The sequence below is a fragment of the Amblyomma maculatum genome, chromosome 8, assembly GCF_055883805.1.
Source record: "Amblyomma maculatum isolate TAMU_Amacu chromosome 8, ASM5588380v1, whole genome shotgun sequence".
Taxonomy (NCBI): domain Eukaryota; kingdom Metazoa; phylum Arthropoda; class Arachnida; order Ixodida; family Ixodidae; genus Amblyomma; species Amblyomma maculatum.
This window is the reverse complement of record NC_139351.1, coordinates 114,355,566-114,368,778: the sequence shown is the minus strand read 5'-3', so window position 1 is coordinate 114,368,778 and position 13,213 is coordinate 114,355,566. Positions and strand designations below refer to the sequence as shown.

Genomic DNA, 13,213 nt, shown 5'->3' with positions numbered 1-13,213 from the left:
ATTATCGTTTGGCCGGAGCTAATTCGCTTCCCACAATTTTTTTTTGCAGCTCCTCGTCGCGAACCTAGCTCGTAACATGCATACGCTTTGAGGAGAACAATGTGTGACGTGTTGTTGTTATGGCAGAAAATGCACGGACCTGCTACTGGCTCTGTAGCTGAGCCACCTCCGCTGCCTCGTGCAGACAGAAGAAAAAAATAGAGAAAAAAGAAAAGGAAGAGGGAGAGAAAGACGCGCGCCACAACGACAGCCGTCCTCCACCACCGAAGCGGTGGCGGGTACAATGACGGCCAACAGATAAAAAAATTCGGACAGCTAGCCTCCGCCGCAAGCGGCGGTGACCTACCTGTCCCAGCCCCCTAATGTGTGACGTGCCGTCTTTATCGTGGGTAGGCGACGTCGTATCCTGCTGCGCCACTCTGCACCTGTCCGTTCTTTTTTCTTTCTTTTTTTTTTTTTTTTGGGGGGGGGGGGGGGGGGGTATTCAAAATCTACACTGAACAATCAAGCCGACTCTTTAACAGTGCTATGTTATCAAAACAAAACAGTGAACAAACAGCCGGAACAGCGCAGTTTGAATGTGCGTGGTTTGCTGCATGTCGCGAAGGTTTCGAGCTGACTACTGCGAAAGTTTCAAATGGCTGACGACGTCTTTGAAAGGTTTGCGTTCAGTTTCGGAACACTCTGTGATTGGTTAGAAGCACTTTCGCTGAACTGAACGCTTTTACGCCACGGCAGGTTCTGAGAGGCTTTTAGTGGCACCGCCTCAGCGTCATGTCAACGCAGCGCAATTTATATAGAAAAATGCGCACACTGACATTACGTGCCGTACGTGTGACTACTTGGTTTCATGGAGGAAGAAGCTTTTTCGGAGGAAGAAGTTTCGTTGAGAAAGAAGTTTATCAGCTGTTGACATGTTACCGTCTGCTACCGGTGCTTACGCTAAGTTCCTCAAAATTGCGACGCTCAAATGAACAAATGAGACACTGTAACAGTTTTTTGGGGTATATTATAGTTCTTTCTAGCTTAATTGCCTTTATGAGCGTAAAAATATACATTCCTTCTCTTTAGAAGTTTCTTGTTTGGCCGCATTTGGCGCAGCAATGGCCTAAACCGGAACGCCTCTCAAGAAAACATGGCGCATGTCATGTTCCGCCAGCGGAGCTCGAGAGGCGGCCGTTCGTTAAGAAGTAAGCCAATGGTTCTCTTATTGACGGCTCTTGATGTCTTCAGCCCCTTAAAAAAAGTCACATATCCGTCTTTTAATTCCAGGGCGCCATGACAGCGAGGAAGAGACCGTTCACCTTGATTTAACCAAAGGTTAGGCTTATCAGTTTCTGAATAAGTTGCCCGAACATTTATGGATTTATTTTTGTGGTGGGACGCTTGGCATGTTTGCACGCTGATATCTTAGGCACGAGTGTCTTACGACTTCAAAACTGGCTCACAAGGACAAGTCAGCTGTTAGTGCATCGTAAACACAACTTGTTGCATGTCGAGCGTTTGTTTATGTTCGTGTGTAGTGTACCGTTATGTTGCTCAATTATCTTGTGTTGTTTTTCGACATTCTGTCGGTCAGTAACGTTTGAACTAATTAAATATTTGGGAGACATCGCAGTGCATTACCTATCCTATTCGTGCAAAGCCAGTAGCTACCTAGGAACAAAATGAGAAAAAGCTTCGCAGCGGAGCTTGCGAAAGTTTCGTCTGTTTCATCGCATTTGGACAGTGCTGATGTCGTTCGGAGTGCTTGCGCCCGTTACCTTCGCGGTGACGAACAACAGAAATATTTTTTGTTGCCGCATTTTGTCTCTGTTTTCCTGCCGATTTCTCACTGTGCCGATTTCGATCGAAATTGTGCAGGTGTGGCGGACAATTTGAGGGAGATCCTCGTCTGTCTCGTACGCAGAGATGCTAGCAAGCAGAGAAAAATCGCATATCTCAATTGTCTCGTCAAATTAAGTCCGCGGATCACGGAAGAAACAGAACTTGGACTTACTCTAGAAGATGTGTTCTGTTGGTGAGTTTGATGTCTACCTTCACCTTTTAGTTTCTCTGTCAGGCCTGCCTTGTAGGGGCGGTTTTGGATGTAAAAGCATATTGCGGCGTTTACCGCTGAAAAGTAACACTTGTAAACGATTTCTTTTTGTAAGAAAAATGTGTTATGCTTTTTGATATGTTATGTGCCTGCTTTTTAATTTGCTTTAAACACCTTTAATGGTTCTCTAATCGAACTTACTTAGCATTCGTTTTATTTTTATCCACTGCAACTAATGCATTCATGTATGGTCAGATGGAAACTGTGGTTACATGGTCAAGTTGTGGTGGAGCCAGAAGGATGAGTTGTTAATTGCATCTTTTTCCAGAAGGGAAAGCATACAGCCTATGATATATTCTCGATGTTCCTTGTTTTGCTGCCTGCATTGCAGATTTGCCCAAACCTTATCGCCAATTTGTTTGTACTGATCATGATTGCAAGCATTTAATGATAACACATTTGTTTCACATCTTTTGAAGAGGACCCTCCTATGCTAACCAATGACTGTTTTTTGGCTAAGGTGTATTGTTTAGCTTTTATCATTTCTTGTTATCTTGTTTACTTCTGCTATATGATGTTTAGTTTCTCAGAGTTGTAGTTGTATTTCATTGGCACCTGCCAAGCATGGAAGTGTTTAATTGCCATAAGGATCATGGAAGTTACGTTCTGAGCTGAGTGCCACTCACGTGTGTACTTGTGCAGCCTCCGAGTGCTACTGGTTCATGAAGCCAGCGAGGTGCGAGCAGGATGTCTCCGTGCACTCCGCCATCTTGTCCGCGACATTGAGGCAGCTCGAGCGCTTGTGGCATCGCACATCCCGCTTCTGGTGGCGCGGGCGCTTGACGCCGCGCTGGAGAGTCGCACAGAGCGGCTTCAAGCTCTGCGGCTAGTGCGACGCCTAGTTGCTGTGGCGCCCCATGAGCTGCCTCCTCAGCTGGCCCGCAGCCTTGTTGCCGTTGCGGCGGATGGAGCAAAGGAAACGGACGACCTTGTCCGTGCCTGTCTGGCCACCATTTGTGAGCTGGGTATGTTTCCAGTGCGTGCAGCAATGTGTTAAGCGATTACAGTGTGACAGGCTGTCTAGTTTTTGTCTTAATTGCCTCGGGGCTGAGGTGACAAGCCAGAGAAGATGCGTGCTATTGAAGTTGACGTTTCTGAAGCCATGCTATCAGTTCTGAAGCTGCCCTTTACTCATTGCAAGAGGACAATCTTTCGTACATTGTTGTCTCTATCTACCCCCTCCTCCTCTTTAAGACAGATTACTTGTTCCTTAGCTTTTAACGTGATAGCACTCAATGTCTCAGTCTCCAGAAAATCTGAAGTTGCCGTTGTAGGTAAAAAATGTCAACTACTGCCTCTTGTGGTAGTTGGCAAGTGACATGGCTAGGCAATGATGTTGAGCTATGTGACATCATGAGACCACATGACATGGCCAAGTTGGTAGAAGCTGCTGACTTGGGCATCTCTTTCGAGATGGGAGAGTGAGATTCTCGGACCTTTGTGTTCAGATCCAGGTGTGCTAACCCTAGTCCACACAAAAGCATATTTGTGTTGCTTACTTAAAGTGGGGTTTACATCTGTATCCAATGGTTTTCACATAATGTGAGAAAATGTTGGCACAAATTCACCAGTTAGCGTCTCTCATAGCCTGAGTCACTTTGGGACATTAAACACCACAAACCAACCAAATTCAAGGGTTAGTCAAGTCGGTTCTTTTTTGTTGATCATTTGAGGCATGTCTTTCTATTTACAAATTTGAGTCCTGCACACCACAAACCAACCAAATTCAGGGGTTAGTCAAGTCGGTTCTTTTTTGTTGATCAGCATTTGAGGCGTGTCTTTCTATTTACAAGTTTGAGTCCTGCAAAGTTTCGTGGGAATTAAAACATGTTCTTCAGACTGGGACCAGAGTTAAAGTTAGCTTACACAGAAAAGGGAACACATAGAAGACACTCAGTCGTCTCTTATGTATTTCTCATTTTTTTATGTAGTCTAATATTGAGCGCATTCATATTTCAACGCACGCATTGCTGATGTTCAGAAGTTGTAGCGTAAACCAACTTGCACTGCATGACTTGCTTTTGGCACATATGATTAAAACTTGGATGGGAAACAACGTGGAGAGGTGAAACCATGTGACAAATGACATATATGCTTGCCGGCACATGAAAAAAGACTCCTTTCCACTATTGTATAGCCATCATATGGATATGGATTCAACTTTCATGAAAGCATCGCTCGAAATGTTCATTTTTTTTGTCACTGACTTCGTATTCTGTTCATATTGAAAGTATAGAAAGTGCTAGTACTTTTTTCTCATTGGTCAGTAGCAGTACAGCCTACTGCTAATAGCAACATGGCACCTTGGCTTGTCTTTCTTCATCATGTTTGTATTGTTGCCCACGATGCAGCATTATTGAACCCAAAGCTGTGTGTGGAGACTGGCGGCTTCCGGACGCTGCTTCAGAGTGTTCTCGACTGCCACCACCCGCCCCTGGTGGAAGCAATTCTGGGCATAATCTTCCACTCAATCAACAACCCGGCCACTCGGAAGCTGCTCGACCGTGATATTGACCTTGAGGTGAGCTGCTGAGCTCTGGTTGAGCTCTGGTTATGCCGCAGGTTGGTGGAGAGGTCATTGACGACTGATAATAACTGCTCCATTCCAACTGAGGCAGTGCTTGCTGTGTCTTTTGTCGTAGCAAGTTGTAGGTGTCTACTTGTTTTGAACAGACTTTCATGCACTTTTGGGTCTTGGAAGGGATAAGCTTTCCTAATGTCCGTCTCTTGTTGTACCTGAATCGTCTTATCTTCTGCACTGCATAGACTCATTTTCATGCCCCCACCCCCTTTTTTTTTTCTTCCCAGTACCTTGTGGCTCCATTCACTGACAGCCACTTCAGATATGCACCGGACTCTCCTGAAAACAACTTGGGGTGAGCATAATTCATTTTTTTCTATTGCTTTTGTCTTCACACTGTGTTATATTGCCAGCTCCACTTGACTCTTTTAAAGATAAAGGTAGTAGCTGTACTGCTGCAACTTGGAGTTGAATCCATGCTGTTCACGGCACAGGGAGATGTTGGAAAAAAAACTTCATCTTTTCAGTTTCACGCACAAAGTGCTTTTTTGCAGCACAGGGTTTATCTGTGATTGCTCAAGATAACGATAAAATGGACTGGTGTTGCCTTTCCTTACAAATCCTAATGTTGTGTGCTTGAACTAACTACTTATTGGAGAAGCCGAAAGCTTATCTTTTTTTTAAGCTTAGGCAGTTAGCTGAACAAACCTAATCTGTATGACTGTCTTGTATTTGCTTAAATTGTGCTAGATATCTTGAGGTTTGGTAGTGTTGTACTTGTTTTGAGAAGATGTTTTTTTATGATTACTTATTAGCTGCAGTCTTATTACATATATCGATGGCACCTCCACTGCGGCCGTTGCAAGTAGGCTCGATTCTAAACATTTAGCATTTAAAAAAAAAGTATGGTTTAGTGACAAGATCTCAGTACAAGGAACCTGCTGTGTGTGTCACTGCATCATGCCTTCAATCTGCTTTCCCTCAACACTGTCCAGGCAAAGCTCTCTTGCATTTGTTTATTACTTACAGATGTGCGTGTGAGCAAATGGGAAACTTCGTGAATGTACCCTAGGCTGTGTGCTTGAACCCTCTTGTGGCAGCCTTACATCAGTAGAGGCGAAATACAGAAATGGTGTCAGGACTATGGTTGGCCAAATTACCCCCTCTCCCTCCACTGTGGCATCCCTGATAAACATTAAACTTAAAAAATGGTGTCAGGACTATGGTTGGCCAAATTACCCCCTCTCCGTCCACAGTGGCATCCCTGATAGACATTAAACTTCAATTTGCAATTTGCATTTGAGAATGTTGACCTACTCATCGCTTGCACTGACATCGGTGAAAAGAATCCTGGGACATACATTCACCATGCTTATGAACCAGTGGTTTGACCAGCTCCTGCAGTCTGCATGATAATCGTAACATGATAAATAATGTTCCTGTGTAATTAGCAGCATTGCGAGAATTATCTGCTTAAACATACTTTGAGAATGCAAACTTCGACTGTCCCATGTGTCGCTTATCCTTCGGTTAAAGCATGGAGATTCTCTGTGCAAGCTGTGCACGAGCTGTGGATAGAAGAGCAGCAAGCTGAGGCTAGAAAAAAGCCTGTTAAGGTAGATACAGTGGAGACAGCAGTACAAAAGAGGCCTGATCTACCGCTGCTGCAGCTCACTGGAGAAGTAGTTCCTGAAAGCTGTGTGCGAGCATTCAGAAAGCTAAAAAGGAACCAGCACCTACAAGCAGTGCTACATAAAGTCAACCAGCTCAAACAACTTGAAAGTAAAAAAAAAAAAAAAAAAAAAAAAAAAAAAAAAAAAAAAAAAAAAAAACTATATAGTGACACTGACTACTTCAGTTAAGTACACTGCTTCCACTTTGGTTACTTCCACACACAAAAACCATTCTGTTTATCTGTGTCTAGAAGTGTCCATGGTTGCCGAAACAGTGAACTACTTATGTAATGTCATATTCTAGCTGTGTATAGAAAAGTGTGATATAACCTTGCTTGAATGCCTTGCATCTTCCTTCCTATGCGTGTAATATGTGTATGCCCTCTCTGATTCGTCATTCTTTCTCTGCTTTGCAGTTATGACAAGATGCTCAGGTTTCAGTCCAGCCGGATAGCCATGACCTCGGTCCTCAGGTCCTGGCCTGGTAAGTCTCTCGTTTGTTCACCACAGGCCACAAGCTTACTCTTCAAACACACCGTTTTAATGTAGGTTTATTTTGTTAATCAATTTGCAAATTGTTTTCCAGGAGTGCCAGTTGCTTTGTAAGGCATTACCAGCTGTTACCAGTGTTTGATGAGTGCACATATTTCCAGTCTGCCAGATGTAACCTAACTGCGAGGCTTTTTTTTACTTCCTCCCAGGGATGGTGTACTTTTGCAGACCTCCACCGTCCGGTCTTCAGTCTTTGGTTGAGGTGCTGTGTCTGCCACTTCCCGACACAAGGGTGAGATTTCTCAGGCTTTGCAACGGTGTGCACAGCAGAAAATTGAAGAGCCAGTCTTGAAGGCAGTCTAGAGGATTGGCTTTGATGTCATAAAGCCAATCCTCTAGACTGCTTTTGTCATAAAACGGGGAAATCAGGACAAATTGAATGTCGCCTGGTTGTTCCATATCCACTTGTCCGGTGCATGATAAAAAATAAAGGGATAAAAAATGCATTTTGAGGGTCCACAAACCCTGATTAGCACAAAAATGCGGAGAAAATGAGATTCGTTATGAGATACAAAAGGAGTCAACGGGCTGTGTGACACAAAAGAAAGCACAAGGACTTTTTTTTTTATGAATGTGATGTAATAACTAATTGTGGAGGTGATTGGTCAGAAACGTCGTGCGAAATCATGAGTGCCACATAGAATGTGATTGAATGGAGAGAGAAGGAGCTTATTGATAACCCTCTTACGCTACCCATATGATGCTGACGCCCCCAGATTCGAAGCCCTCGTTAAGATAATCAGCAAACATGTGCAGGGATAATGAGGTATGCAAATCCCCACCAGCGGTATGTCGTTTCTTCTACTTTGTAACTAGGTTTCTCCATGATTTAGTTATTACTTCACATTCAGAAACAAATCCCTGATGCTTTCCTTTGTGTCTTCGGCTGTTGACTCCTTTCGTGCAAACACTGATGTAAATATTGTTTGAAAGCGAAGGAAATTCACTCTCAAACAATTTGCTGTACAGGCGTGCTTGGATTATTGAGCAGATGAGCTGAACGCAGATCTGTTTCGTGACCCGTGCAGAAAAATATTCTCGAGCTGCTGTTCGACGTCTTCTGCCTGCACGCTCCGGAGTGGACGAGTGATTTTGAATCGGCAATGAGGTCGGCTGGTGAGTCTCTCTTGTACTGCTACTCTTCCACACGCCCTTTGCTGCTCTCACATTTTACTCTGCATTTCTACCAGTGAGTAAACTGCAGCTCTAATGCATTTACACCGTGAGTCGCTAATTGTAGCTCACCTTGAGTTCTTCCTTTGGTTTGGCTTGCCTTACCTTGGCACCAAAACAGATCAACACTGAACCAAAGCAAGCCCCGAGCCGAATGAAAGAGAGAAAAGGGAGAAAAGGCAGATTACTTCTATTGGATGTTTTGACTAAGCTGCAGCCTAGTTTAATTCCTTTGTTCTGATAATTAGAATGAAAAAAAAAATGGCTTGGGCTTTTTCTTTTAAAACCCTTTTTTTTTTGGCTCACTGCAGTTGTGGAATGTTGTCTGGTCTTATTTGCTTATTCAAATAGCTCCTGAGGGCCCTGTGTTATAGTATTACAGACAAACCTTGTCTGCAAGCGTTTGACGTCATTGATAAGTCTTGAATAATAAGGCCCAGGTGATAAGTATTGATTGCGGTGTGCAGAATTTTAACGGTCATTAAGCACTGTAAGTACTCAGCAGTAAGTGTTGCGTGTGACTGCTATCGAATACAATGAGCTCATTGTGACATACAGTGACGGCATCACTTGATTTGTGTTCTCTTCTCGCAGATCGCACAGCCATGCGAGAGTCATGGAAGCTGTATGAGGGCTTCATTGTCGCTGAAGCTTGTGATCTTTTACCACCGCCTTGTAAACTTAGGTGATTATTGCGTTTATTCTTTTCATGAATTTCTTCATGTGATGGCCTTTGGTGTGGGGAAATCAGATGGTGTTAAAGATTCTTCTTGTTATATGCCCGAAAAGTATTCAGACTATTCGCCTTGAAATTGTTGATAGAAAATTACTACAGTGTAGACAGTTTGTAACATAGGTCGGGGACGCTGCATAACTCCGCACTATATAAGCGGTACTACCTTATAGCCAAAACATGATTTTTTATTTTTTTTTTTTTTCAGATGGGTAGCTTTCTTTTCAAAAATGCCTTATTAATCAGTGAACAAAAAGCAACCCACTAAGTAGCTGCACGCTTAGATCAGGTTACTGCGACTACTGCCGCAGAAATGCGTATGCGTTTGTTATCAGTGCATGCCCAGTCCTGTGAAGGCGGGCACGCTGACCTTTGCAGTCGTTCTGTACGTGGTATGCTAAAGCATGACTTGTTGCTTTTCGTTCCCACAAAGAATGTGAGGCATCTCGTAACGAGACATTTTGGTTGGAAAACCAGTCTTACAGTGAGGTTGACAGAGCAATCTTCATTTAGTGTTGTGCTCAGTTGTGGCAGCCCGTGACATCGTACCTCGGCTTTGCTTCGGCGGGACTGTTCTGTCATCACGAAAATACCGCCTCGTGCAATTGTTCGACACACGTCATAGACGTCTAGTCTAGCATCTGTTTCAGCGGTGCACCGACATTTCGGGCAATCACGAGCAACGCTTGCAGACTGAAGGAGAGAAAAATGAGTGGTGCGCGCAGACCATGCACTTGTGTCGCGCCCTAAACAAGTGGCGAGATGGGCTGTGCGATGCAGAGAAGCCCCGTGCCACCGCACTGTCGCCGAGCAGATTTGAAAAGCTAACCGGTATTACGCTTCCCGCAACCGCATTTTAAGCGAGGTGACTTTACATTGAGTCCTATGGGAGGCAGACCGGTGGCCTGCGAAGACTGAATTATAACCGGTCCCGCACTACAAGCGGTTATTTTGTAAATGGTCTCAACTGTGTTTGGACCACAAACCACTATTTGCACAAACCTACTTATGTGGTCTAGTATTATACCCTTGTCACACGGTCAGTTTCGATCATCATTGAACTCGATCTGAATTCAACTCAATGCAGATCGAGATTGTCACACGGCAACTTTCAAGTGCAATCGAGCTCGATCCTGCGTGACTTCAAGCTGCTTCCTCAAGTGCTCTTGAGATTTCGAGCAGACTTGAAAGCGGTCGTCGATACCCTTGTCATCGGCGAGCTCTAAAGCGCACACGATGAAAATTTCTCAATGCTCATTGAAAATGCCCGTGTAGCACGAAACGCTTCAATCCTTCTTGAAAACCTTAGTGCAGATCGAGTTCAATGAGGATAGAAAGTGACCGTGTGACAGAGGTATTAGACTTGAAGCAGAACGGGGATGAACAAGGTTGTGTTCGTTTCACTAGCTTCCTACATTTTTAATATTAACTGTCTTGATGATGTTTGTTCCTTGAGAGACAGAAGTACTAAGAACTTGTCTCTGAATATGCGACTTCGGAGTGAGACATAGACAAAATTTTTTGTCGTTTAGAAGGTAACAAATGCATTGTGCAACTCTTCGTAACTGTGGAATCGGTCAGATGAGATTTCTTCAGTGGTTAGGTTTACGACTGTGCAGTTTTTCTTTTCCACACATCTTTCTGTTGTTTATGGTTTTTCCTTTTAACTATTTTTTCTGCCACTATGTATCCTCGACTCGAAAGGGCGAAGTTAATCGGCGGTCTCCCCTAACTGTCTTTCTCTGTCCGCTTCCAGGTCAAATTTAGTATCAAACTACTTGGCTCTTCTTTTACTAGCCTTTGTACAAGCTGGAATTCTAGAGGTGAGCACAGGGCATTCTTTGTATTGGATCTTGTCATGTATATATATATTTTTCTCGCTGCTAGAGAGTGTCATGATGTTGCCCATTTGTAAACCATTCTTTAGCTAGATCAAATGCTTTACCCTTCAGGGCCTGTTACTGATTGCTCACCAAGTACTTTTTACCAGTAGTGAAAGTGACCCAATTAAAGATATATAAACACTTAAGGTATGTATCATTGCTCAAAATTTCAATGATTAAGGTATGAGTTTGCAAAGGGTTGTCTATCCAGGTGTTCATTGTTGGTAGGTTAGCTTTTTTTTTTTTAATGCCTGGAAAATTGGAGCGTGGTTCATTGTGTTTTATTGCTTCATGGTGACTGTTTCGTTTGCCCTATGATTTTTCAGACTGCACGGGACCTAGAAAATACTGTATTTTCTCGAATATAACGCATTTTTTTTCATGATTTTTGGCACTTAAAGTCCACCCTCGCATTATAATCGAATACTGCGATTCAGTTGTATATTGAATCTGCCACCACTCGGTTTCGGTTTCTGCGGTTTTACGATGTTATGTTGGCAACATGGGTACCAGGGAAGCCAAATCAGCCAAATCCCAATCCATCCAAAATTAAAACTTTGCGCTTTTTCTCGTGGGCTCAATTCATGTAGTCCCCTTGATCACACGGTTGTTACGTCTTTCGCAGTAGATTAGCGTGGTTACTTCTGTTGAATTGCATTTCACACGATGGCAACGCACTGTGCACGGTATGACGCTCACCTCAAAAAGGCTATTAAGATAGCAGAAGGAATCGAAAATCCTGTGGCAGCTCGATGGCTAGACATTACTAATCTACCTTACGTGGGTGGCGGGTGTAGCGGGAGGTGTTTTAAATGTAGGCCTGGCCGCAAAGGCTTTCAATGAGTCTGGGAGGGCGAGAGTGAAAAGGAAGACTGGGTTTCCGAGAATTCGGTCTCTGATGATAATGAGCGTTTTTGATTAGACTGCAATGGCCATAATGTCTATTAAAGGTGCTTTTTCAAGCTCTTATCTCGCGTTACATTCTTGGTTTTATTTTTTTCACTGGGCAGTATGGAAGTCGCCCCACGTGTTACATTCGTGGTCGCATTACGTTCGAGTAAATACAATAGTCTCAATAATTGAACAGATCAAAAAGTCCCTGAACTAAAGAAAACAATTTAGGCCACAAAATTAGCTTTAAAAATAGCAACTTATCTGCTCCCCACATTCTTTAAGAGACTAGTGTAGTGTGATCCACTACCCGATACCGTGATTTGGTTTTTTGCATTATCATTTTGCATGTGCTAATCGGTCCCGACGTGGCAGGTTAGCAGTTAAATAGTTCTCGTAATTCCACTTGGTGCTTCGGTAACTTAACATGCCTTTCAGGCTGAATATTAAACCATAGCTTGGCTTTGTATGTATGGTCTCAAAACATCACATTAAGGTGAAGTTGCTTGTATTGCTGCTGCTGTTTCGTGGCAGTCAGTTTTGTAGCTCGGGGTCAACTGGGTTGTTACTCAGATCATTATGTGCAGTAGTAACCCCGCTAAAGAAAGCTAAGGTGTAGTGAAAACTCCAATATAATCAAGCTAGACTGTGGCCTTTGTCTTCGATAGGCACACATTCTTTTTACTTCGACAACATATTTTAGTCAAATACCTGCCATGAGGCGCAGTTGTTAGTGCACTCGACTACTTTTCCCAAGAATGCGGGATCGAATCCCGGCCTCTGCAGCCGCTTTTCGATGGAAGCGAAATGCTGGGCGCGTCTGTGCTGTGCGATTTCAGTGCACTTTAAAGAACCCCAGGTCATCGAAATTCCTGGAATGGAGTCCTCCAATATGGCATCTCTCATAGCCTCAGTCGCTTTGGGATATTAAACCAAATAAACTAAACTAACTGTTTTAGTCATATGATGACATCGCAAAATGCATGCATTCTAGGACATCTCAGAGACTTGCACATGTAATGCTGTAATTGCGAGGCCAATATTTTAAGGCAGAAAAATGGCAGACATTAAAACGTAGCTTTCTAGGGGATGGCTTCACCGTCAACCTCGACGGCTGCGAGGAGAAGCCAATTTCTCAGAAGCATTGGGGCTAAGCGGCAGAGCGCGCAGTGTGCATAAATATAAAATTGGCCGCAAACACAAATACGAAAAGAAGGTGGTGCGGGCCATTGTGAAAGTACAAACAGTAAAAGTGCAGTGAGGAGTAGGGAGGGAAAGAAAAGGGCGAATGTTTGGCTGTTTTGTTGGGCTCAGTTTTGTCGCAACACTTAATTATTGTCCCCTAAATAACAACGAGGTTACCAAAGAAAATATCGTGTTCACGCAAGCCTTCGTCTTTCACACGGAATCGGACTTGCATTATATACTTAGCCGCATTGTGTTTTTGTTTCTGTAAATGCGGTTCTTTTACAAGATGTAGATGGAATTGAAAATGTGATAACACATAGATGTGGTTTAATAATTATCAGATAAAGGAATGATAAGAGCAGGGTGGAAAGTGTTTTTGAGAGGTTCTTCTATAATCAAACATTACTTATGTTTAATAACGAGCCAGGTGATTACCTGACAGCATCCTCAGGCCCATACCATCCCAGACAGTTGACAAAGTAAGCATGCTGATGCAGTGAA

At 43.4% G+C, this 13,213-nt stretch overlaps 1 protein-coding gene across 1 annotated transcript in view; it reads left to right on the top strand.

Moving 5' to 3' along the window:
• Window positions 1-1,034: 1,034 nt before the first annotated feature.
• Window positions 1,035-13,213, top strand: part of rictor (rapamycin-insensitive companion of Tor) — a 54,327-nt gene continuing 42,148 nt past the window's right edge. Inside the window, exons 1-11 of the mRNA XM_084577289.1 lie at window positions 1,035-1,190; window positions 1,273-1,320; window positions 1,864-2,020; window positions 2,741-3,063; window positions 4,450-4,619; window positions 4,907-4,974; window positions 6,709-6,776; window positions 6,994-7,076; window positions 7,873-7,960; window positions 8,612-8,702; window positions 10,507-10,573. Coding sequence (XP_084433415.1) covers window positions 1,136-1,190; window positions 1,273-1,320; window positions 1,864-2,020; window positions 2,741-3,063; window positions 4,450-4,619; window positions 4,907-4,974; window positions 6,709-6,776; window positions 6,994-7,076; window positions 7,873-7,960; window positions 8,612-8,702; window positions 10,507-10,573 — 1,218 coding nt within the window. The 5' untranslated portion in view covers window positions 1,035-1,135. The remainder of the gene's footprint in view (window positions 1,191-1,272; window positions 1,321-1,863; window positions 2,021-2,740; window positions 3,064-4,449; window positions 4,620-4,906; window positions 4,975-6,708; window positions 6,777-6,993; window positions 7,077-7,872; window positions 7,961-8,611; window positions 8,703-10,506; window positions 10,574-13,213) is intronic.